Source organism: Macrobrachium rosenbergii, chromosome 46 (genome assembly GCF_040412425.1).
Source record: "Macrobrachium rosenbergii isolate ZJJX-2024 chromosome 46, ASM4041242v1, whole genome shotgun sequence".
Taxonomy (NCBI): Eukaryota; Metazoa; Arthropoda; class Malacostraca; order Decapoda; family Palaemonidae; genus Macrobrachium; species Macrobrachium rosenbergii.
The window spans coordinates 47,224,695-47,251,266 of NC_089786.1; the positions used below are offsets into that span (position 1 = coordinate 47,224,695).

Sequence of the window (26,572 nt, forward strand, 5' to 3'; positions counted from 1 at the left end):
GTAATAAAACGTAAGTAGGTTGAAACAACACAAATATACCGCAAGAACATGTAATATGTCAAATGCATTATTTGTATATGAAAAATAGCAATCACGGTATTAACTGGGCAGAATCGAAGGAAATTATGTTTTGCAAAGACCTACTGAAAAGACACTTAATAGAATCCTGTACAATAAAAAAAGACTGACAATTTATTAAATATCAGCCTAGGTTTATATCAAGTTGATGAAATTTTAACGAAGGGTATTTGAAAACAAGTAGGCTATTAAACATTACCACTGTTCGGCAATTGTTAGCGTTGTTTGTCTTGTTAGCAATTTTTGTCTTGCCACGAAGTCTTCTTGTGACTCTCTATTTGTTTCCTTGGCACTTGTACCTGAACCTGATGAGGTGTAGAAATACATGAAAGCGCTTCGTTCAAGTCATTTCTTTCCACCCTTCTGGTTGAATGCATATATGATCATCACATGTCTACAGTGGTTTGTTGCAATAATAAATAAATAAATAAATAAATAAATGTATATAAACAATATATATAATTACGTACATTATATATATATATATATATATATATATATATAAATATATATATATATATAAATATATACATATATATACATATAAATATATATATATATATATATATATATATATATATATATATATATATATACGATAAAGTGTAATAAAAATGTGAAATATAGAAAAATACTTAAATATTCAAAACAAATCTAAAATTAAATTAAGTTTAGCCAAGGAGGCTTGGTTAGGCCTGGGTTAGGCCAATGTCTATACACACCTAGCTAAAATCAGTTACAAAAACTGTATGGCAACAATGAAAAACTATCCTAACGAGGACTTGCCTTCAATTACGACATAAATATAAAAAAGGAAATCCAAGATAAGTGCGTATGCAAACACTAATTAGTTTCCCCTATTTGTATACCATTAAAAGCTGCATCAGAACTTTGGTTCACCTGTGGCGGGTCGTTAAGGCAAGAGGAATGGCTATTGTTTTTCATCCTAAATAATTTTTTCACTTTATGGATTGGGTGACGTACTGCGAGCAGGAGAGAGAGAGAGAGAGAGAGAGAGAGAGAGAGAGAGAGAGAGAGAGAGAGAGAGAGAGAGAGAGAGTATCGTCTCAGTTATGTTTTGTCAAACGTTTTCTCACGCTAAGTCACTTTATTCTGTCAAACATTTTCTCAAGCTAAGTCACTTTATCATGACGACATTCTCCTTTAAAAGAGAGAGAGAGAGAGAGAGAGAGAGAGAGAGAGAGAGAGAGAGAGAGAGAGAGAGAGAGAGAGAGAGAGAGAGAGGGAAAGGCTATTGTTTTTTTCATCCTAAATCATTTTTTCAGTTTATGGATTGGATGACGTACTGCAAGCAGCAGAGAGAGAGAGAGAGAGAGAGAGAGAGAGAGAGAGAGAGAGAGAGAGAGAGAGAGAGAGAGAGAGCAAACCCTCCCACCAACAATGACAGAGAGGCAGTCTGTCTTTCCAGATCATTAGCCACATAGCCCAGCAAGAAAAGAATAACATGAGAAAAAACCTTTTAGTTTGATGAAGCGAAAAAAAAACCCAAAAACGAATGGATCAAATGATCTTACCCCAAAACAAAGGGACTGTCTGGATCTTTGTTTAGAGAGAGAGAGAGAGAGAGAGAGAGAGAGAGAGAGAGAGAGAGAGAGAGAGAGAGAGAGAGAGAGAGAAATCCCTTTGATGTCCCCTTCACCTAAAAGTAAACGAAAAAATGTGAAAATATTAGATAATAAAGGAAGTAATTGCATCAGAACACTGAACTTCAGCACAGAAAAGGGTTATACGATAAGTCTCCTCATTTTTGTGAATGAAAATGAAGGACTGAATGAAAATATTAACAAATACTTCAAACCCTCATTATTTATTATTATTATTATTATTATTATTATTATTATTATTATTATTATTATTATTATTATTATTATTATTATTATTCAGAAGATGAGCCCTATCCATATGGAACAAGCCCACCAAAGGGGCCACTGACTTGAAGTTCAAGCTTCGAAAGAATATTAAGGTGTTCATTCGAAAGGAGTAACAGAAAGTAATGGGAAATTCAGAAAAAGGGGGTCAGTTATTAGAAAAACAGATAAATAAAAAAATAAAAAAAACAAAAAATAGTATAAGGAAAATATTAATGTCTCCCTAATTTCAAATTGGTGTCTTCCTGTATCTTTCCTTGTATTAAAATCCTCCAGTTAATATTAACAACCTTCATAATCTAACTTCATCCTAAGTGCAATCAATCCTGGAGTGTTTTCTGGAGCTGACAGTTAACGAATTAACTGAATACAGAATTTAGGCCACAGGTCAAGCACTGGGACCTATGAGATCATTCAGCGCTGAAACGGAAATTGACAATAAAAGGTTTGACAGATGGAAAAGGAGGAAAGAGTTTCACTATGAATCAACTGTTAGGAGAGGGTGGAAAGTAAGATGGAAGAAAGTGAATATGAAAGGAGATACAGTAAAAGGGACGAAAGGGGATGCAGCTAGGGGTCGAAGGGAAGCTGCAGAGAACCTTTAGTAATGTCTACAGTGCACCGCATGAAGTGCACTGACGGCAACAACCCTCTACGCGACTGACAGTAAATAATCGCAGGCAATATCCTAGAAGCTGATTGTGATTGGCTGCTCATGCTTCTCAGCACCCATCATTGGTTGCAATGATATCGGCTCCTGATATTTATCGTCAGCTAAATTAACAGATAAATTTAATTCTACATTGTTCCTACACAGTTTCGAATGCTGATGCCCTCTTAATTTCATTCCTAATTAAAATCCATGTTTATGATCCAAAAAGTTCCAAACTTAACTTTAATACTCTCATTTTCACAGCAACAAAAACCAAAATATTTTATTTAAATTACTGTAACTCTGGTGTGCCCATACTGGACACAGGGACGTCAAGTACCCCCTGAGACGCATGCAAAGGTACACTATTTCTAAATGGAGGCCATTGGTGAGAGAGGCTTGCCCAGGGTTCAGTGACTGCAGGTGTAAACGTGAAGCTGATTACCTATAGACTGCCGTAACAGAGTAATATAGAACCACTAGCGGATCCAGAAAAATTTGTTAGGGGGGCCACCGATTTTCATATCATACATACATACATATATATACGAGTATGTATCTATATATTATATTATATATATATATATATATATATATATATATATATATATATATATATATATATATATATATATATATATATATATATATATATATATATATATATATATATATATATATATTTTTCTATAATAGATTTTTATCTTTTTCCTATTTTTATATTTCTCATTTATGTTACTATCTAAATCTTCAATATTGTTATTTTGCCCTTATTTTTCATGGGGAGGGTGCTAGTGTATACAACTTATCACTGCGTATTCATAAAAAGATAATCGTTATCACCTAAGAATTTCTCTGAACAAAGCTTCGGATGTCAGTTCCCACTCTTGCTATTCCCTGTTCTGATACCCTCCTCTCCTTTATTTCCTTGTTTTTGGGGTTTGTGCTTAAGGTTCTTGGTTGCCCAATTATCAGGGAATAATTAAACATTCTCAGCTGTCAAACTATTTCACATACTTATTCACATTCAAATTTACGTTCGACATCCACAAAGCTAACTTGACCTCGTATCAACATTCAAAGGCTTAACCTGACGTAAGGTCAACAATCAGACCTAACCTAACCATTCAACAGATCTAACCTCGCTACTCTCAAGATTCACACACCTAACCCGATCTAAAGTAACCTATTAAGATAACATAACTTTTCTTGTATAATTTAAATAATTTCTAATGATGCTAAGCTATCCTTTTTCACCTCATCACATTTTCAGTTATGAAAATGAATTGAAAAATTGTCGTCAACTTTTTTTCCTCTTTACCATCAAAACTGAATTTTTAATCTTGATTCCTTGCTAAGTTTTGTTTTAAGAACAAATACTAACACTGGATCAATCAAAGCAGCAAAAAAAAATTATGATGTAACGGTAGAAGACTACAATACACAATCAGAATTTACAATACACGTATATCAGGCTAACGAAAAAAAAAAAAACATAAAACTCTGAAATAAACATTTTCCTAAGTGATGCTGACTTGTTAACAACACCAGCAAAGCGATCAGTATCTATAAAATGCTCAAGATTATTCATAAATAGGTCAAAGACAAGAAGGTTACCTGGTCTATCAGACGCTTAGATATAAGCTGGTTAAGAAAAGGCCACTGTATACAAGCAAGTTTAAGTGAATAAATATGGAACAGGAGCTTTCGATCTTCACTAAAGTCCTCTTCAGCTGAAAGTCGGAAGCTTCTTTGTTATATCTACTGACTTGAACTTGCTTCTATACAGAGGCTTTTTCTTGACCATTCAAGACAAACACGAAGAATGTGTTTTCATTACTGGACTTCAGACAAGCAACAATGAGTTTGTGGGTATGTGGATGTGGTGACCAATATCAAATGCCAAGCAATAGGATGTGTGTTACACAGATTGCCTCAGAAAATAAAATACCACTAGCTTTGGCCAGACGTCGATGTTGCCCACTTAGGCTCTAGTGTTCGTCTTTTGAGGAAATGTTTTTGATGCATAACTGTACCATCAAGTGCCTGTGCATGCGCGTACACCTAAAACTGGGTAAAAAAAAAAAAGAAAACCCACCGAACATCACAGACGCTTCTGCAATAACATTAATAGCAACCGAGCAATCCCGGTCTCCTCCCAACAGAATACGCCGACTTTCGTAAACAAAGGCGTGTTTAATTTACCTCAGTCTCTAGACAATACGTCTCGAATCGATCCGAACCTCGAACTTTTCTTCATAAAAGGACTGATGCGATTCATGATTTCCATCAGAAATTCCCCGATGGGGAAAAGAGAAGCGATGGAATTCTTCCTCGAGTTTTACGGATGCGTGGAAAAATGCGTCCGCCATGGAACACTAAATTTGAGAGGAAGATACGAAAACAGCCAGTAGGCTACGGTATGCCGGGTGTTTAAGGTAAGATAATGGTTCGGACAAAATGAGTGGAGCTTTAAGAGCTGAACAGAGCCATTCGTTCTTTTGTTCGATCTTTAACTAGAGTACAACAGAGACAGTCTGTAGCCTGGCAGAGTGAACGCAAGATACTGAGTAAGCAATATATAGAAAGCAGTCACTTCAGCAGAAAAAAAAGGATTATAGCATCTCTCCTCTATATGTGTAGCAAATGAAGGACTTTTTCTAACAGTTGCTGAAGTGCTGCACAGTTTACGCAAACACTGACAATTCACAATTTTCAGCAGAAATTGGTTACAAAATGCTTCATTCAGCGTACGAATTGATTAGAGAATTTAGGCCAAAGGCCAAGCATTGGGACCCATGAGATCACTGACAGTAAGAAGGTTTTAGAGGTGTAACAGGAGAAAAGCCTTGCAGTTGCACTATGAAATAATTGTTAGAGAGGGTGGATAGCAAGATGGAAGAAAGGTACTATGAATGGAGCTACAGTAAGAGGTATGAAAGGGGTTGCAGCTAGGGGCCGAATAGGGACGCTGCAAAGAACCTTTAGTAATGCTTACAGTGCGCCCAGAGGCGTTCAGCATACGATGAACTCGATCATTCCAGCAAAATATTGAACTGTTACCGTCAGTGTTCGTGAAATTAGCTATTTTTGTGGACTGTCTGAATGCTAATTTATTCACAATGTAAACAACTCGCTTTATTCCATAGAATATTGCGGACAAATACACTTTCCCGAAGAAAAGATACTCGCTATTCTCGACAATATCAGCTGAAAATACTTGCATACTTTTATACGGAAAACTGACCATTTTCAGCTGAAACCGGACGCAAACAATACTCGATTCTTCACTGAACTGAATATAGAATTTAGGCCAAAGGTCAAGCACTGGGACCAATTGGGTCATTCAAAGCTGAAAAAGAAATTGACAGTAAAAGTTTGAAAGGTGTAACAGGAGGAAAACCTCAAAGCAGTTGTACTATGAATCAATTGTTAGGAGAAGGTGGAAAGATGGAAGAAAGATAATATGAAAGGAGGTACAATAAAAGGAACGAAAGGGGTTGCAGCTAGGGGCCGAAGGCACGCTGCAAAGAACCTTAAGTAATGCCTACAGTGCACTGCATGAGGTGCACTGACGGCACTAACCCCCTACGGAGTTAATTCTTCATGGGAAGAACCCATAATTCTTCATGGGAAGAACCCATAATTCTTCATGGGAAGAACCCATAATTTCCAATAGAAGCTGACTAAAAGGTGTCTTTATCATCATTCTAAGAACTCGCTACATTCAGTAGATATTCGCTAAAGTATAATACTAAATACAGGAAGACTTCGATATTTCCGGTAAAAAAAAAAAATTGGTTGAAAATAATTCGTCAGGTTTGGTTAAAACGAACAATTCAAAGCAGGAAGTGGCTAATAAATGAATAATTCTGTCAGGAAAGAACTGGTTTTCTCAGCAGAAAGATACAATAAAACTGCATTCAACGTAGGAAAATCTATTTGCAACAAAAAATGGCACAATATGCCTTATTCAAGGTGGAATACGTCAATTATTTTTAGCAGAAATTCGCCACAGAATGTCTCCCTTACGGCGGGGAATAAATGAGCTAAAAAAAAAAAACTAGCTTAGGAAAAATACGCTATTTTCAGCAGAGATAGCAAAGAAATTATTCAGCGTGGGAAAAATTCGCTATTTTCAGCGCAGCTCTGCTATAAAAGACTTCCTTGGAGAGAGAGAGAGAGAGAGAGAGAGAGAGAGAGAGAGAGAGAGAGAGAGAACTCGCTGAAAAGCAGGCGTCAATCCCTTACTTTACCAGAGGAAGCAGGAACATCAACAAAAAGGGTCCGGAATGCGGAAAACAAAGGTGGTTGCGAAAAAAAAAAATGAAGGCTAGAAAAAGCAGGTTGATGAGAAAGAACGGGGATGGAACGACAGAGATGAATTGAAAAAAAGACGAAATGAAGGAAGACTGAAGACAAAAAGAGGAAACAGAAGACTCAACGAAAACAAAAAAAAGAGAAAGAGCACGATAACTAGAAGAAAAAACCGGCAAAAAAAAAAGAAATAATTAAAGAGGAAAGAGATACTGAAACCACCCGCCCCCCAAAAAAAAAGTTTGAAACATAATAGGCAGATAATAAACGAAGAATACGGACGAAAAACAAGAGAACAACAGAAACTCGGCAAAACAGATTATAATCAGGCTATACTGAATCACATCACGTCTCGGTTGCAGAAGAACCCAATAGCCTGGGTATATAATGACTTTACCAATTTGGCCATGAAGACCTTTAAAGGCTTTTCTGACACAGTTCATTTACAACTGTCATTATTACTCTAAAAATATTCCATAAGGGCATAATTACGTCAATCACTGTCACATTAAAATTTATTATTATTATTATTATTATTATTATTATTATTATTATTATTATTATTATTATTCAGAAGATAAATCCTCACTCATATGAAACAAGCCCACCACAGGGGCCACTGATTTGAAATTCAAGCTTCCACAGAATATGGTGTTCATTAGGACGGAGTACCAGAAGGTAATAGGAAGTATAGAAAGAAGTCAATTATCAAAAATGGAAAACAATAAAAAAATAAATAAATTAAAGCCTGAACCATGATTCAAGAATATATTACATAAATAGATCCTTGAATTCTTCAATATCAACCCAGAAAACACTTTCCTCGAACGTAGCGTGCTCGAGCATCAGAAGGAGCAGAACAAAAGAGCATCTTACGAAACCCCATTCTGCTCCTTCTCCCTGCAGGTAGAACAACAAATCGTGAGATGATATAATCCCATAAAGAGCTGACACACAAACCCAAGTTGAAAACAAAACCAGATCGAAACCTGTTCGTCAGCAAGAGGATTCAAACCAGATCGAAACCTGTTCGTCAGCAGGAAGATTCAGGGGCCGATACAATGGAGGTTTATTCACAAAAGGGCTTGTTTTGGGGAAGACGAAGAATAACTCTAGGTTTTCTCTGCGGAGGCAAAGAAAATAAGACAAAATATGGTGACAAAACAATGATGTAAGTTAGGCGATGCTAGTCAACTTGCATTCCGCACTTCTTCACAAGGTCAGCGGTGATTTGGATCCTCCGCTTTTTTCCTTCTACTGCAAAACTTTGGAATGGTCTTAAATACACTCACGCACATACATATACATATACTGTACACACACCTATACATGCATATATGATTCTATAATATATATTTATACATATATATATACATACATACATATACATATATAAATATATACATATATACATATATATAAATGTGTGTATACATACTATGTATGCATATATATACAGTATGTATATATGATTATATAATATATATTTACACATATTTGATTATATATGTATAAATGTATATATAAAATTATGATTTTTCCCACGACAGGAGTTCGCTCCAGTTAATGTCAACCTTTCGAATCTCAGCAAGTCTTATGGGATGAGATGGCTAGCCCCACACTCTCTTCTATCGTGATAATGACGCACAACAGTCGAATAATAACCATGTGCGTAGTTACCTAAAGTAAAACTATATATTTACTAAGATCAAGGTAGAGAGAGAGAGAGAGAGAGAGAGAGAGAGAGAGAGAGAGAGAGAGAGAGATTGCAGAAAAAGAAATTTCGACTGAGGAATTTTCTTGTAAGAATTTGAACTCTTAATCTTTGCATCGCCACGCCTGCGGGTTTTTCTTGATTCCTGTCTATCTGTTGTGAAGATAAGGCACGGAGAGAGAGAGAGAGAGAGAGAGAGAGAGAGAGAGAGAGAGAGAGAGAGAGAGAGAGAGAGAGAGAGAGAATGATTTCAGAATACACAGAAAAACGAACTGAAGAGGTGGTTAATTCTCAATGGCACACGGAGAGAGAGAGAGAGAGAGAGAGAGAGAGAGAGAGAGAGAGAGAGAGAGAGAGAGAGAGAGAGAGAGATTTCAGAAAACACAGAAAAACAAACTGAACAGGTAGTTAATTCTCAATGGCACACGGGGGAGAGAGAGAGAGAGAGAGAGAGAGAGAGAGAGAGAGAGATTAACTGAAGATGAGCTCCTCCCTCATGGGTGGGGGATTACTTTTAGAGACCCCCCACACAGCTGTACGGACTTCGAGATTACTTTTACGGATTCGGATAAAAGGTGCAAGATCTAGTGCCAAAAATACCACTTAATCCAGGAACATTTCTTTCTGAAGTAGATTCGTGATATTCCATAAACAGCGTAGTAGTGAACCACACCATTCTTCAGGTTAGTGTCCGTGAGAGCAAATGACAACTGACAAGCACCGTCGGATGCGTTATGACAGGCGGCTGAGGCAGATAACATCTGACATTAGTTCTTACGACTGTGGTGGAACTGAAGGTCAAAGGTTTACGGTTTCAATTGGTGTATTGGAGATTAAATAAAGCCAAACCCTCTTTGATTTTGCAGGAAACTAACCCTCTTTGATTTTGCAGGAAACCAACCCTCTTTGATTTTGCAGGAAACCAACCCTCTTTGATTTTGCAGGAAACCAACCCTCTTTGATTTTGCAGGAAACCAACCCTCTTTGATTTTACAGGAAACCAACCCTCTTTGATTTTGCAGGAAACTAACCCTCTTTGATTTTGCAGGAAACCAACGCTCTTTGATTTTGCAGGAAACCAACCCTCTTTGATTTTGCAGGAAACCAACCTTCTTTGATTTTGCGGGAAACCATCCCTCTTTGATTTTGCAGGAAACCAACCCTCTTTGATTTTGCAGGAAGCCAACCCTCTTTGATTTTGCAGGAAACCAACCCTCTGTTGATTTTGCGGGAAACCATCCCTCTTTGATTTTGCGGGAAACCATCCCTCTTTGATTTTGCAGGAAACTAACCCTCTTTGATTTTGCAGGAAACCAACCCTCTTTGATTTTGCAGGAAACCAACCCTCTTTGATTTTGCGGGAAACCAACCCTCTTTGATTTTGCAGGAAACCAACCCTCTTTGATTTTGCAGGAAACCAACCCTCTTTGATTTTGCAGGAAACCAACCTCTTTGATTTTGCAGGAAACCAACCCTCTTTGATTTTGCAGGAAACCAACCTCTTTGATTTTGCAGGAAACCAAGCCTCTTTGATTTTGCAGGAAACCAACCCTCTTTGATTTTGCAGGAAACCAACCCTCTTTGATTTTGCAGGAAACCAAGCCTCTTTGATTTTGCAGGAAACCAACCCTCTTTGATTTTGCAGGAAACCAACCCTCTTTGATTTTGCAGGAAACCAAGCCTCTTTGATTTTGCAGGAAACCAACCCTCTTTGATTTTGCATGAAACCAACCCTCTTTGATTTTGCAGGAAACCAACCCTCTTTGATTTTGCAGGAAACCAACCCTCTTTGATTTTGCAAGAAACCAAACCCTCTTTGATTTTGTAGAATTGAATGTATTTGATATACAATTTAGGCCAAAGGCCAAGCACTGGGACCTATGAAGTCATTCAGCACTGAAACAGAAACTGAGAGTAAAAGGTCTGAAAGGTGTAACAAGATGAAAACCTCGCAGTTGCACTATGAATCAACTGTTAGGAGAGGGAGGAAAGATGGAAGAAAGATGATATGAAAGGAGGTACCGTAAAAGGAATGAAAGGGGTTGATTTTGTAGAAAACCAGACCACCTTTGACTTTGCAGGTGTACATAATTCTGCAGCTGTACTTTCTTCTGGTGAGCTATATTCCTGCCTCAGGGAATAAATAGACTCTGCCCCCAGTTTATTGTTTACAGTTTTTCATTGTTTTCAATAGCACTGATTTGCTTTTTATCCTTTCCGTGCCAGATGAATAAGAAGGTTTAGAGTCAGGAAGAGCACCCATCCACAAAACATCTGCCAAATTAAATGACGAAATGAGCCTATCAATGGGTGGTCGAAACACCGACTAGAGATTAATCTGAGAAAAAAAAATTATTTTTGCAGTGTTCATTTCTGCATTGGGTTTGATTTAGTTTTATTTCTTTCAGTATACCAAAACAAGAAGTTAATGTAAGCTGTCATTTTTAGTTTTCTGTAAAAGAAAACTATTGTGCCGGCTTTGTCTGTCCGTCCGCACTTTTTCTGTCCGCCCTCAGATCTTAAAAACTACTGAGGCTAGTGGACTGCAAATTGGTATGCTGATCAACCACCCTCCAAACATCAAACATACCAAATTTCAGCCCTCTAGTCTCAGTAGTTTTTATTTTATTTAAGATTAAAGTTAGCCATAATCCTGCTTCTGGCAACTACATAAGGCAGGTCACCACCGTGCCGTGGTCATGGGCCGCGGCTCATACAGCTTTATACCGAGACCACTGAATGATAGATCTATTTTCGGTGGCCTTGGTTATACGCTGTAGCGGCTGGACAGCAAACTCGATTGCGCCGAAGAAACTTCCGCGCATTTTTTACTTGTTTTTATTGTAAAATAGCCTAGTACGCCCTCCGACGTGCAGAGGTCATACTAAAGTACTCAGTACTAGTCAATAATTGGTCTAATTAACGCTCGCCCGAAAAAGTCCTCAGATTCCATGCCGACTACGAAAACCAGTTTTCTACGATTCTGTCGATTTTGGTACACCACGTTTAGCCATCTGAGAGGCTGACTCCCACATCTTTTAATTGGTGATTTTTCATAACAGCCATTCCATCTGGGTCAACATAACCGTCAAATTTTCTACTTTCTACTTAAATTTATGGGATCGAATTTCTTTCCATTAAAGGACGATTTGTTCTTTTGCGGCCCATGACAGACTAGACTATCTAGTTCATTTTAAAAGTTTTTACATTTTCACAGTCTTCACGAGAGTCTGATGAGGAATAGACACGGGAATCTTCAGCGAATAGATATAATAGAGATCACTATAAATATTAATAAATAAAGATCACTAATCATTATAATAAAGATAACAGGACCCAGCAAGACACCTGAGATAACCTAAGCTGATTTTGATAAATAGCTGGTCCCCGAAGAGTTCGATTTGAGCGGAGACTATGTAGCCAGGCTACTGTAGGTCTACCTACCGGCTTGCCTTTGGAAATGTAACAAAACGCTAATTTCGCTGCCCGATTCTACAGTTCTGTAGTGAAACAGGCAAACAGGAAAAATCACTCACTTTCTGAAAACAACGGCGTTAGGACCTTCTCGACCATCTTGTGTCGACTACACTGAAAACAAAACTTACGGATCCTGTATGACGGTTCAGAAGACAGCACTGAACTGCGCCATAAAATTTACTGAACATGAAGCGCGTTCTCTCGCTTATCAGTCCACGTGGACTTTGAAGTATTCATTTTTTACCGTTCTGGTACTGAAGGAGGGGGAAGGGGGGAGGGAGGAAGCCTGAGACAACCCCCACCTTCTATATTAGGCCTACGCGCCGATAAGATTAATTGAGATCACGTCTGGGTCTACCATAAACTCCCCCACCAAAAAAAAAAAAAAAATAACATACAGCAGAACTCTGTAGAGCTAATGCGAACAGGTCACAATGAGACCTATGGTCACCTTGTACCATGGCTTTTCATTCTTCCACGGAGACAAGGAGGGTACATTATGAAGCTGTATCTTTAATACTTCTTTACCTTATCATCCCAAACTCACAAGCTGATAAGCACACGAACGTTCTCTTCTTCTTTACCTTTTCTAATGGCCGTAATTCCATCATTTACGATAAATTTAACAAAGTTCGTGGATGGTAACTTAGTTCATGCGAGAACGCAAAATTATTCCATTCTTGAATGAGAGAAAGGAGGGGTAAAATCTTGACTAATCGATTGCTGGAAATTCGTTCAGAATCGAATAGTTAAGATTTATCATAACGAAATAAGAAAAAAAAATATCTATACACTGACTATCAGGGATTAGAATTTTTTTCAAACTCGAATGTTGTAAGGGTTTAATATCGTTAAACAAACAGACAAAATGACTTTAAAAATTCATGAAACGAATTTTCTTGTCGTGCCTCGAATGTAAATAAGTAGCATTCTTCAATGCATGAAAAAAAAAATAAGAAAAAGGAAAAAAACTATTTGAATTCTTTCATGTTTGAAAGTAAATACTTAACACTGCCAAATATAGAAAATCAATAAACTGAAAGTGCATGAAACATTTTTTTTTATTTCATGCTCGAACGACGGGTGACCTTGAAAGGCTTCAAAAGAAAAACTTACTCAGTAAACGTGACAGATTAATTTGGTCCGCACAAGTTTGCTTTTTGACGGAGTAGTCAAAGGGAGGACTGCATATTTTATTCGGTGTGCGTCAGTATCTGTGTGTGTGTGTGTGTGTGTGTGTGTGTGTGTGTGTGTGTGTGTGTGTGTGTGTGTGTGTGTGTGTGTGTGTGAGAGAGAGAGAGAGAGAGAGAGAGAGATTATGTATTTGAGAGGGATAAAGCGCATTCCTAGAATATAATCCACGATATTTGTTTATGAGAAACAAAGGGAGATTTCATTTTTAAATCAGCGAGAGACATTCTGTGTTCGGAAGGAACAAAGCCTATTCCTAGAATTTATTCTATATTTGTTTATGAGTGACAAGGGGAGATTTAATTTCAAAATCAGCATGTACTAGAGAGAGAGAGAGAGAGAGAGAGAGAGAGAGAGAGAGAGAGAGAGAGAGAGAGAGAGAGAGAGAGAGAAGGAAGACTAAGCAGTGCTAATTAGCCTACCAACCGAACTGGAAGCTGAAAGTGTCCCTAGGCCTATCAAAATTCCATTCAAACTTAGAAAACCGATTAATTCGAAATAATATTTTGCGGAGATGATAAACTCGAGAGTATGTCAGTCACATCTAGAATATGGAATTCTATGTTTCCTCTGTTTTCCCGTGTTTCAAGGATCTATTACGATTTCTCTCACGGACAGGCGTGTTTTGTCAACTGCATTCTCAAACCTTTGATTGATCTCATTGTATATACATATATATATCCATTTTTTCCTATAATTTATTCATTATTGGATACCTATAATATTTTTCAGCCTTCTTTGCGCTCCTTTCCTTTATATCAGTGACAAATATATATAATAATAATTAATAATAATAACTGATCAGGCTGTGCTTCTCACAAAAAAATAATACTTGGCAACTCTGAATGCCTGATGCCATATCTGAAAACTACTCGCACGACATACAGACCATTTATAGAACTATTAGATCAGCGCACAAAGTGACGTTTTGGGTTTTTTATAGGCTGGGCAACGTTCACATTCATTATGTAATCGGAGACGATACACAGAATTCACGAAATATATAATGTAGAAAGATTTACAAAACTTACTTTGTGATAGCCTTATGCGTGACATTTATAGCTAATACCATTGCTGTTGTTATTGGTAAAATATTACAAACTACAATGTACATATATACAGTGTGTGAGTGTATATATATATATATATATATATATATATATATATATATATATATATATATATATATATATATATATATATATATGATTATTATCACATTTGTACGTGATTCATTTATCACACGTTACCACAGGTGAAAAATATGGCCAGGGAACCAAGATGTAAATAACTTTTTTACCAAGTTAAATCAATTAGTACCATCGATTAAATTCACTAGGGAAATGGAAAGTGATGGGTGCTTACCCTTCTTGGATGTCCTCACTAATAGTGGGTTTAAATATAGTGTGTATAGAAAACCCACTAATATTTCTTCCTATGTGCATTTCCATTCCGGACAAAGCAATAAGGTTAAAAAAATCAGTGTTTTCATCTATGTTTTTAAGAGCATTACGGGTATGTAGCCCTGAATATATTAATGAGGAAATAGATAAGATTAGGATTGCAGGCAAGAAATTGAAATATCCTGACAGTGTATTAAACTGCATTTGAAGCGGCAAAAAAGACTGTATCAGAACCAAAAAGAACCTTACAACACAAAGAATTTGCTTGTACTGCCTTATAATAATAATAATATGAAAGATATCCCCCTCTTCTTAAGAATTTTGGTGTTAATGTCGCATTTAAGAATAATAAAACAATGAAAAATGTACTTATCAAGAACTCCCCGACAATACTAAAGGGTGTGCATATAAAATTCCATGTAAGTCTTGTGACAACTTTTATATTGGCCAAACCGGGAAAGCACTGGAAAAAAGAATTGAACAGCATAAGAAATGTGCGAGGTAGGCACAGGGGAACAGTGGTATATTTGTACATGTTAGTGAGAACAATCATGCTAACAACTGGGAAGGGGCAAAAAGGATTGTATATTCTAATAATGCGCTGGGAAGGAATATCATTGAATCTAGCTTTATAAAAGAAAGTTACAACCATAATATGAATATCAGTCAAGGGATGTATAAACTTGACCCTTTAATATCAAAAGAAATTTGTAAATTGTTTAAATTTTAAGGCAGGGGGTAGAGATGTATGAAAATATGATTATTATATTTGTAAACATAGTACGGGGGCAGTAGTGCTAATGAGTTTCCAAACTCCGCCTCCCTGGCACCTGTCAGGTGTGGATCTGAGGTCGCCTATGGTCGGTATGTTTATCAGTATTGTCCCCTGAGAGTATATTATGATTTTTAGCCAAATGAGTTTTGAAGGCCACTCCTACCTTGACAATGGGCTGTGGCTGGATATGCTGTCTCTAACGGTTGTGTATGTTCGTCAGTACTGTTCCTGTAGTATATATATTTGTGACTTCTAATACTATGCATCAGTCCTTCGTCAATGGCTTGGAAATAAAGTCGAAACCGGTCAGGACCTACACCCCGTCTCTTATTTTTCACCTGTGGTAATGTTGAAGATGAACTCATATATATATATATATATATATGTATATAATATATATATATATATATATAAATATATATATATATATACATATATACACATGAGGCTATCTCACTGTACTAAAGTCTAGGTCCCTCATATGTTAGCATATTTTTTCCACATTGACCTTTACTCATGCTAATGTCTACCTAGTATTTTACCACTATTAAGTTACATTATATTGTTCTAAAAATTTCCTGTTTTTTACTATTTTTCCTTATTTTATTTCAATATACTTCTGCTCTCCCTTATTCCGCACTTGCTTGAACTTTTTCATACACACAATTACGTATAAATACACACACACACACACACATATATATATATATATATATATTATATATATATATATATATATATATTACAGTAATATATATATATTATATATATGAAGTATTCAAAATATAGCGTTATCACACACTAAAAATAAATATAACTCAGAATATCTAATCTCAAAACTTTCGAATGTAACGTTGACCTTGAATGCAATTTTAAATTTCTGAACGTTTACAATTCGAAGCTGTCATTTCACCCCTCCAGATTTCCTAACGCACAAAAGCAGAAGAATAATGTATTAGATCAAGACATTGCTTCGAAATCTCGGTCTGTTTAAAGTACGTCTAGCCAAAAAATATTGTGAAATCATCACCTCGATATCAATTATCTGATAACGCGCATCGAAATAACGTTTTATCTAATCATTATTACTCAACGGTGTTTTTTGCACATCCCTAATCCGTTCTGCTGAAACGGGTTTCAGATGATCGCATTAAGGTTCAATGACGTTTTTTTGTTTCCTTTTTGTATGAGAATTCGGGGGTCTTGCGATCGAGAATAGAACAGGATATAGAATTTAGGTCAAAGGCCAAACTCCGGGACCTATGAGGTCATTCAGCGCTGAAACGGAATTTGATAGCATAAAGGTTTTAAAGTTGTAACAAGGGAAATACCTCACAGTAGCGCTATGAAACAATTATTAGGAGAGGATGGAAGAAACAGGATATGAACGGAAGTACAGTAAAAGGAACGAAAGGGGTTGCAGCCAGGGAGCGCAGGAACGCTGTAAAGACCGAAGCAATGCCTACAGTGCACCTCATGAGGTGGACTGACGGCACTACCACCCAACGGGAGTCTTGCGATCGAATTCCTTTATCTAGGGCAGGCCTCAGTTTTATAAAATAATGAAGAAAATCGAAAGACCCTCCTCCAGTGCAACTAATAGACCGAACCTGAAGTATACAACCTAGACCTAATCCTATGCCAGAATCTCCATTTCTCAAGGAATGTTAAGTATGTTTTGTACAATTTTGCTGTTAATATCTGTTAAAACTACTTATAATCCTTACGGAATTCTTGACAACAACGTTTACATACTTTACTCGGTCTAACGAACACATTTTTATTAGTATTTGGGAAGTATCTAGGCTTAACACATTAGGCTAAAATTTAAATCCTCGGTTGTCATCAGTTAATAAAAAAAAGTTTTGACTAAGTCTATCAAACAATATTCTGCTATTTATTCTTCGGAAGTCGCTAATAAAACCTCACGGATTAACAAAGAAAAACTATGAAACTAAGTAACGATCATTATCTACATGACCCCACGGAGGAATTAGGGACATCAAAACCAATGTTATCTTACAAATTCTATGGGATAACAGCATGAATTTTCACTATCTTGATAAAACCGGGATCGTTGAAAGTACGTTGATGAACTATTTCTTTTACATGTTATCGAAATCTTTACAGCATACGTAAACATTTAAGATGTACAAAGAAAGAAAGGTAAGTTTAAAAATCATTTCAGTTATCAAAACGAAATAGGATATAGTCTCTAGTAAATCATTACTTGAAAGTCTGCAACTCATTCCTAAAAAAGTTTTGATTCGGTTAGCCTGCGTTCTAAAAATGATATAAAATTCAAGCAAAAAACTTCACACTCAGAAACACGTGGTGTTAGCAGTCTAACGGAATTCAAGTCACGCTTCTTCACGGGCTAACATCATTACATCAAAATTTACAACTTGGGGGCAATCAACCGAACTTTTGAACGACAATCAACAGAACTTTTGAGCTCAGGGTCACTGGCAATGGGTCACGTTGAGGCATTACTAGGCAACAAAGGGAAAAAGATTGTACATCGCTTTTTGAATCGTGACATCATGGTAGAAAGTGTTAGGACTACAACTATTTTTTTGCTACTTAACATTCCACAGTAAAGTACTAACAAAGTTTGCAAGGTTTAAATATCAAAATAAACAATATTCTCTTTTTTCTGACAGTATATAATAACTTTCCAAAAGTTTTGATTTTCCAAATCCTCCTAAACAGCAATTAATAAAAGATTATATAAAGTGTTACAATTGATGGACAAGAAAAAACCCAACTCCAATAAAGAAGACTCATTTTTCATATGCTTGAATTCATTGTTTTTACTTCAAAGGATTATTCCATTAAAAGTTCCTTTCAATATGAAATAATAAAAAATAACCTATTAGCTACATTTTGACAACAATGTTGACAAAGGGCACATTTCTTTTAAAAAGTTTCTAAATACAGGAAAACATGTTTCAGAATTCATTCGATTTAAAGTGTGTTCAATTTAGAATATCTGTAAAATTCAATCAAAAATTATTTGGCAAATATGGTCTGTTTCTCAGTTACTTAATAGTCAATTTTAATTAAAATATACAAGGTATTATATAATGCTAGACATTAACAGTTTTTGTGTTCGAGTCTAAGTTGGGAAAAGTTTAATTGTTGATCTAAGTCGGGAAAAGTTTAATTTTTGATAACTTTCTCTCGGGAAATTATCTGTCTCAGTTTAATTTTTGATAACTTTCTCTCGGGAAATTATCTGTCTGTTTAATTTTTGATAACTTTCTCTCGGGAAATTATCTGTCTCAAAGTCAATGACTTTGTGAAGATAAAGAGAACTAATCAGACGCTACTCTAAATAAAAGAAAAGATCTTTCATGACTCTATTGCAAGTTGCACTAAACTTGACCCGAACCGTACTATGTACCTAGACAAGATAGCAGCTCAAAAGTTGCCCTAACTAATCCGTAAAAGTATTTCGTGGTGGAATGGAAAACGAAATAACACCATTAAGTGACCACCCCCAAGAAAACGAAAAGAAGACCCTGGAGTGCACGTTGCAACATTTGACTTTACCGGTGTTGTAGGTGCTGGCGGTGGTGGTGGTCTCCATGAGCGGGTAGTGCGCGGCAGAAGGCGGAGTGGAGGGTGACACGAGCGTGCTGGTCGTGGTAGAACTAACCAACCTGTGCTCCATCTCGCTCCCCATACCGTTTAGCGCTCCACTCGACATTATTCAACACTTATCGTCCACTCTCTATCTCCCGACGTATTTCCCTCCTCGGGACGCCGCAAAACAGATTTATTTGCCTATCGATTATTCGCACTAAGCGCTCATCACCTCAGGGGCGGTTTCGATTCGTGGCAAAAGCACAATCGATACCACCGGAGGTTTCGAGAACCGATTCAGGGCCTCAGGACAACTTTCGCTCACAAATACATAAAAACATCGATGGTGATGATGATGATGATGATGATGCAATGCCAGTATCACTGACACAGCATGGCACTTTCTTATCCTCACGGCACAACGAAACGGGTCTCGTTCAACGTAAGCATTTGTTTGTTTCCACGTCAGGATAGCTGGTGGGTGTGATCATTTCCGCCGGATACCATGAGGACCTTGACTGCTTTTCGACGGGGTCCTTAAACGTTAAGGGATTAAGACACTTTCACTGCCACAGGAGGAAAACGTTCGCAAATCTGATTGAGCACCACAGCATCGAGCGGATAGGCCTAGGTCTGGCGGCGGGGGTTTATAAGCCGTATGGAATCTGCAGCTTTAAACCCCAAAGCAAAGAAAGCGGCAAACAAAGGAGGAGAGGGAGAGAAAGGGTTAGAAGAACAATGATGTCGCACAAAGGCACGGTGCCAGACAGACAGACAAACATCACCTTACTCTGTCGGCTTCTTGGCAACTGGCTTTTAGAACTTTCCGACGCCCCCCGAGTTGCCATCCGACAATTGCTCCCAAAAACGTTTTATCGTACCGGAATCCATGAAGTGCACATCACTCCCTCTCACACTTACTCCAAAAGGGACTGGGATAACACACAAACGATAACTCATAATAAAACCTAAGGGAAAAGAACAGCATTACCAATGAGGACGAGCAAGGAAACAAATAAATGAAATAAGGCAGAAACAGCTGTTCTCGTCGAGTGCCATACACAGCGTACTCCTTCGCACCCTCCCTCTCTCTCTCTCTCTCTCTCTCTCTCTCTCTCTCTCTCTCTCTCCCTCTCTCTCTCTCTCGCTTCTCAGGCACTCGTGCAATAAGAGAAGTATGAATGGGAGTGGCACTCTCACGCTGACGCACATGGACTCATCAGATGGGGGAAAGACCATATGTTTATGTATACTGTATATATGTATATATACACATATATACATATATATAAACATTCCTATCGTGGCAATGTAACATGAGCTGATTTTACGTTGCTACGCCGGGAAGTGTCATTGGCCTAGGCCCTAGGGCCTAATGCGATCTATGTCCAACAGGAAACGGAGTGCATCTAATTGGAGGCTGAGCCTCTTCCCCCAAGGCCAATGGCACTTGCTCTTACTTCTGAAGGTTACCGGGAAATAAAACAATGAATAGCATTAGAATATACAATTTAGGCCAAAGGCCAGGCGCTGGGACCTATGAGGTCATTCAGCGCTGAGAGGAAAACAGAGTAAAAGGTTGCATAGGTGTAAAAGGAGGAAAACCTTGCAGTTGCACTAAGAATCAACTGTCAGGAGAGGACAGAAAGTAAGATGGAATAAAGATATGAACGGAGGAACTGTTACAGAAACGAAAGGGGTTGCAGCTAGGGGTCGAAGGGACGCTGCATAAACCTTTAGTAATGCCTACAGTGCACCACGTGAAGTGCACTGATGGCACTACCCCCCTACGGAGGTAAGTAGCATTAGATCATCTAATTGGTGTGAAAACTCCCAGGGTTCCTGTGGGCCGCAGTTCCATAATTCCCCACTCACGTTGAAGATCAACGGAAGGACAAACGTATTAGGCCTACGGAACTGATTATGTGAGACATTACTTAAAAAATGCACCTCTGAAAGATATTTTTGCACATCTGTTACGGTCAGTGGCTGGGAGAGGAACAATTGTAACCAGAATTTCTGCGAAATACTTAAATTTTGACACTGCATTCAGATTATTATTATTATTATTATTATTATTATTATTATTATTATTATTATTATTATTATTATTATTATTATTATTATTACAGAGAATTAAAAGCCACAGTAGCATTAAAAATATTTATACACAGAGTTAAAAATGATAAGGAGAGATTTTCAGATACTACTCATCAGTCTGAAAGTCTCTCCTTATCGATTTTAACTCTTCAGCACAAATATTGTTAAAACTACTGTGGCTTTTAATTCTCGATATTATAGCCTCGTTACAGGGGTTCCTTGGTTCATTATTATTATTATTATTATTATTATTATTATTATTATTATTATTATTATTCAGAAGACGAACTACTCATCTGAACAAGCCCACAGGGCCCACTGACTTGATATTCAAGCTTCCAAAGAATAGGGTGTTCATTCAGAAGAAGTAACAGAAGGTAATGAGAAATACAGAAAGACGAGATCACTTATTAAAAAAATCAACAAATTAATAAATAAATAGATAAAAACGCAAGTAAATTAAAAACAAGGAGAATCGTACCAGGATAGTAACGTATTGCATCTCCGCTTGAACCTTTTGAAGTTCCAATTGCACGCCATCCTCAGAGTGCGATCAATTAAGTGCCCTCTGAAATGTCTAATTTTGTGAATGGAGGTGTATCTGAATATTATCTAGGTGATGCAAAAAAAAAAAAAAAAGACAGTTTTAGCTATAGGTGCGGGGCTCTCAATATGGGTATTAGTATTACAGGTCAACTTGATAAATAGCAAGAAAAGTGTATAACGTAAGAGATAAAGGAAATGTTAGGAATAAAGATGCTAAAGTTTCACAACTACACGAGACAGCTGGAGGTGTTATTGCGAGGATATAAAGAGGAAGAAAGTGAATACTGGTATAATGAAATAAGAGATTCAGGGATGGTGAAAGGGAGAATGTTTGGTGTACAATTTTATGAGAGCAGAAAGGGCTGTGTGCAGGAAAGCAAGAGGATAAATGGGCGAATAAAAATGGGAGTAAACAGGAATCTAAGGAGAACTCTTGTAACTACAATAAGGAGTCAAAGACTTTAAACTAGAGGCGAGTAAATATAATTACATATTGAGACCACTTCATAAATATGATTATGTATTGAAATCACATCATCAGCGCGTCAACTACCTACAGTAATCACTAACAGCAATAAAACCTCTACAGCGCAACTCTCCTGACATTAGGACCCGTTCAGTATTTGGGTGGGTGAAAGACCAGGAATACTAGGAGCCATCAGCCAACAGGGCCTCATGGGGGCAAGAGTATGGGACTAGAGAGAGAGAGAGAGAGAGAGAGAGAGAGAGAGAGAGATCATCAGGTATATACAACGTATGCTTCACCACGTAACCGAAGTTCCCATGGTAATACCTTCAGCTGATAGGCCTACACTGCTACGAACGCAGTACCTAATAGGGATACAATTAATCCATTATCGAGACTGTAATTCTACTGAGATAAATAGGTAGTGTTTCAATTTCATTCTCTCTCTCTCTCTCTCTCTCTCTCTCTCTCTCTCTCTCTCTCTCTTTGTGTGTGTGTGTGTGTGTGTGCGTGTGTCTGTCTGTCTTGAGTTTGTACTGTTATCATTGTTATCATTTCCTTGATGATAAATAGCACCTTGGAAAGAGTTATCATAGTTATCATCGCCATGATTACAAGTTGCAAAACCACAGTGCTACAATTCCAGGGTTCCCGGTAAGGGAAACAGCCTAGCACACATAAGAAAACAACAAAGAAGAATGGAAGTGAAACAACACAGGCCTCTACCGAGAGGGGGGGCGGGTGGTCGGGGTCAAACGACCCCCCCAAAAAAAATTTCTGGAAGTTCATATTTTCTGTGACTATCCCTTTCATTGAACTGTACTCATAAAGTAATAAATAACAATCTTTTGTCTTTTTGGCAAGTCTTCTTTTATAAATTATAAGTAAAATTCTGTTAACCAAAGTCAGTACCTTGAATAACATCTAATCGGGTAGAGGGACATAGACCGCATGCCCAGTTTTTCTTCTTAATATAACTAAAATAACATTTTCAAGTATTCATCTTGTATATACCTATATATGCAATCACATATATAAAAGAAAAGGTGCATTTTTTGGGAAAAAACGAACCCCCCCCACAAAAAACTCTGGGTACGGGCCTGTAACAGCGTTAAACCTATTAGACAAATAACAAAGTGAAATAGATTAGGCAAATAAACAAAACAAAAATTATACCAAGCGTCAACTAAAGTTCCAATGATTCTATATTACAAGAAAGCCATTTAGTTTTGAAGAAATCTGTTAGGGGATGGGTTTGCTAGACCTATGCCCTACACCGCGGACTTTCAAGGGACCTTCGTGCAATGTATTCCATTTCCTAGTGGTCGCCTATCCAAGTACTGACCTGAATTTTGGGATGAGGTTGTCGACCTCATGCTCATCTTCACTCTGGACACGGACCTATACAGTCGACAAACCACCAGGTACCCAATTCACAGCTTAAGCCAACAGGGCCTTAAAACCACAGGCTATTCTTGCAAATGATTAAATATCTCCAGCAGAACTAGAGTCTGAAGAAAAAAGGAACTAAGTCAGTGACAGACACGCCTTTTAAATACAGAAGGTTATATAAATAACGCACAACTAGCAAAAAGAAATGTCACAACTCCACCGAAGAAGTTTACAGTTTTATAGTTATTCAGTCCTTAGGCTCTTAACCACGAGAGAGAGAGAGAGAGAGAGAGAGAGAGAGAGAGAGAGAGAGAGAGAGAGAAAATTAGTCGCAGCATATGTTATCAAAGCGCAGGCGCTCACACATACACATACATACACAAAACGCGCACACACACACACACACACACAGAGAATTAGTAAAAACAAAATTTATCAATGGACAAAGAGAGAGAGAGAGAGAGAGAGGTGCATAAACAACAATGTCTCGTATCAAGACCTGAGATAAGCATATACATCACACGAGGCAACACTTGTAACATTTATAAATAATTCAAGTCAACGACACATTTCCCATTCCAAAGTCCCATGACACCATTTTTTCATACATAAACAACCGTCATCTTTATTGTGAAAAGAGTGAACGTTTGGTTATCATTTCGTTCTCCATTGTACCTCAGAATTAATCAACATTCTGTGCTGTTATGCGCTTGTTGGCTGACGTTGTCAGCTGCTTCTGTCAGCTGACAGTGTTGGCTGACGTTAAACGCGTCGAATTATTGGACCTTATCTTCCATTTACTCTACCTTAGAATCATATTAATCAGTTTATTGACTTGTCAGCTAATCTGGCATCACAACATTATGATCATCGACGCTAACATCTAGATATAATTAGGTGTATCAAAATGAGATTACAAATGCAAATGTCACGAACGCTAATCTCGAAGAAATAAAAAAAAAAATGAAATGCAGAAACGTGAAGATTTCAAACAGTCTAGGTAGCTGAAACGATTAGTAATGAAATACAGAATTAAAGAAGCAAAAATAAAGTCAATTAAATTTTTCAGTTTTTTTTTTTTTTAACTTTGTGTGAAAAAACGCATGAAATAGTCACCTCTTTAAGCTACAAGTAAATAATAATAATAATAATAATAATAATAATAATAATAATAATAATAATAATAATAAAAACATTCGCAATAATACGAAGTCTATCCTCGCAAACCGTTTAATAAAAATTTAAACTAAACATTCCACATGTACACGAACTACACGTTTTGTCAAAAGAAAAAAAATTTAAAACATCAATGTTTTGAAAACAAAGGTGCAGAAAAAAAAACTAGACTCAGCTAAGTTATTCTTTACAAGTACGTATGACGTTTCCCTACATGAATTACCTGTTGATTTATAGTCTAAGCACGTTTTCCTAATGTTTTATGGCAGCCAACATTTGCTACTCAAAAGATGTCACAATGACAAATTTTTTAAAGTAATAATTTGTATTTCTCCTAACACACAAACCTGAGGTATCTGCGGGCTGGAACAGGCTATTCTGATACAAAAAGGTTGTTTGTGAGTTCATATTTTTTAATACAACAAAGTCGTTTGGTAGATCACATTTTATTTAACGATACTATTTCCATAAGGACCTTCTTGCATGCCACCATGTTGTGTGATAGACGTTTCTGAGTAAAGTGTGCTAAAATGTCCCCTTCAAAATATATATTTTAAAAATATTTTCATAATATAATGAATAACCAAACGTCTTCAAGACGATTTTTCTACCCGGTTCCATGCTGCCTTTTGCTAAAAGTTTAATGCGCAATGATATTTCACTTGTACGCTATTTACACACAAAAGGAATGCAAATTTTTAATGCGAAAATCTATGAAAATGACAAACCACGTGACCGCAATACACCTGAAAAATCTGAAAATTTTCGATGGAAAATAACAATATGAATTTATGTGAAGAAAATAACCTAAATGAACGAAAGCAAAACTGTAAATACCCGAATAATAAATTCTTGCGCTTTCTACAGACACATACACAATGACGTCTCTTGTTCCATGTACGTTACCTGCGTCTCATCTTTTCATGATACGCACGAACTCTATCAACGATTAAACTGGCTTAACGACCATTTAATCCTAGGCACTCATTGATAACTTCAGTTAACGCCAATGCTTTGTCGGGGATGTCATTTGCTTTATCAACGTTCTCTTAAAAGACGCACGAACTTGGCTCTGCCAAAGCCTCTTTCAAAAGCATATCTAAACAAATACGATCTTTACCAACGACTGTTTAAAAGAAAGATCATCACCGACGATTATATCAACAAGGTGAAAGAATATTTAACGAAAATCCACAAGCGTCATCAACGACAAATCTGGAACACACGAGAGCTGTAGGCCTTTATATATCATCCAGGTCAACGAATATTCAACGAGAATACACGAGTTCCATGGAAGACACAGATGCATCACCAACCTCCATATAACCTTATTCAACAAACATTCAAAAATATTCCGACGTTTACATACCTGAATTCCATACCACCTTATTCAACAACCATTTAAAAATATTCCCACGTTTACATACCTGAATATCTTGCATTCAGTGAGCCATCAATGAGAGGAGTAATTTCAGCCTGGTCCATGGCGAAAGCACACTTGAACACAACTTAACAGAGCCGAAAAGGTAATGCGAATGATCCCAAAACATGCACGACTGTTTATCCTAAGGAGAACGCATAGATACAGGAGGGCCTAAGTGTCCGAGTTAGGGCAGGGTGGCTTCGTAGGGGAGGAGGAGGTGGCGGGGCCGGGAGGGGGACTTGGGGAGTGGCCAGAGGGACGGTTACAGAAACCCGAAACTCGTTCGGATTAGAAATTATAATGGACGGAAATATTCCTCTTCAAAATAACTATATAGCAGATGCGATTTTGACATAACCTTTAACGCAGGATATGGCAAGATGAA

At 37.2% G+C, this 26,572-nt stretch overlaps 1 protein-coding gene across 3 annotated transcripts in view; it reads right to left on the reverse strand.

Moving 5' to 3' along the window:
- Window positions 1-26,348, reverse strand: part of HisT (Histamine transporter) — a 154,428-nt gene extending 128,080 nt beyond the window's left edge. The window contains exon 1 of one of the 3 annotated variants that reach the window (XM_067089672.1): window positions 26,192-26,348. In XM_067089672.1, the coding sequence (XP_066945773.1) occupies window positions 26,192-26,249 (58 nt within the window). In that variant the 5' untranslated portion in view covers window positions 26,250-26,348. Of the gene's footprint in view, window positions 1-12,186; window positions 12,338-19,051; window positions 19,913-26,191 lie in introns of those variants that run through there. The other 2 variants (XM_067089671.1, XM_067089674.1) reach the window with 2 other exon arrangements.
- Between the last annotated feature and the right edge of the window lie 224 nt (window positions 26,349-26,572).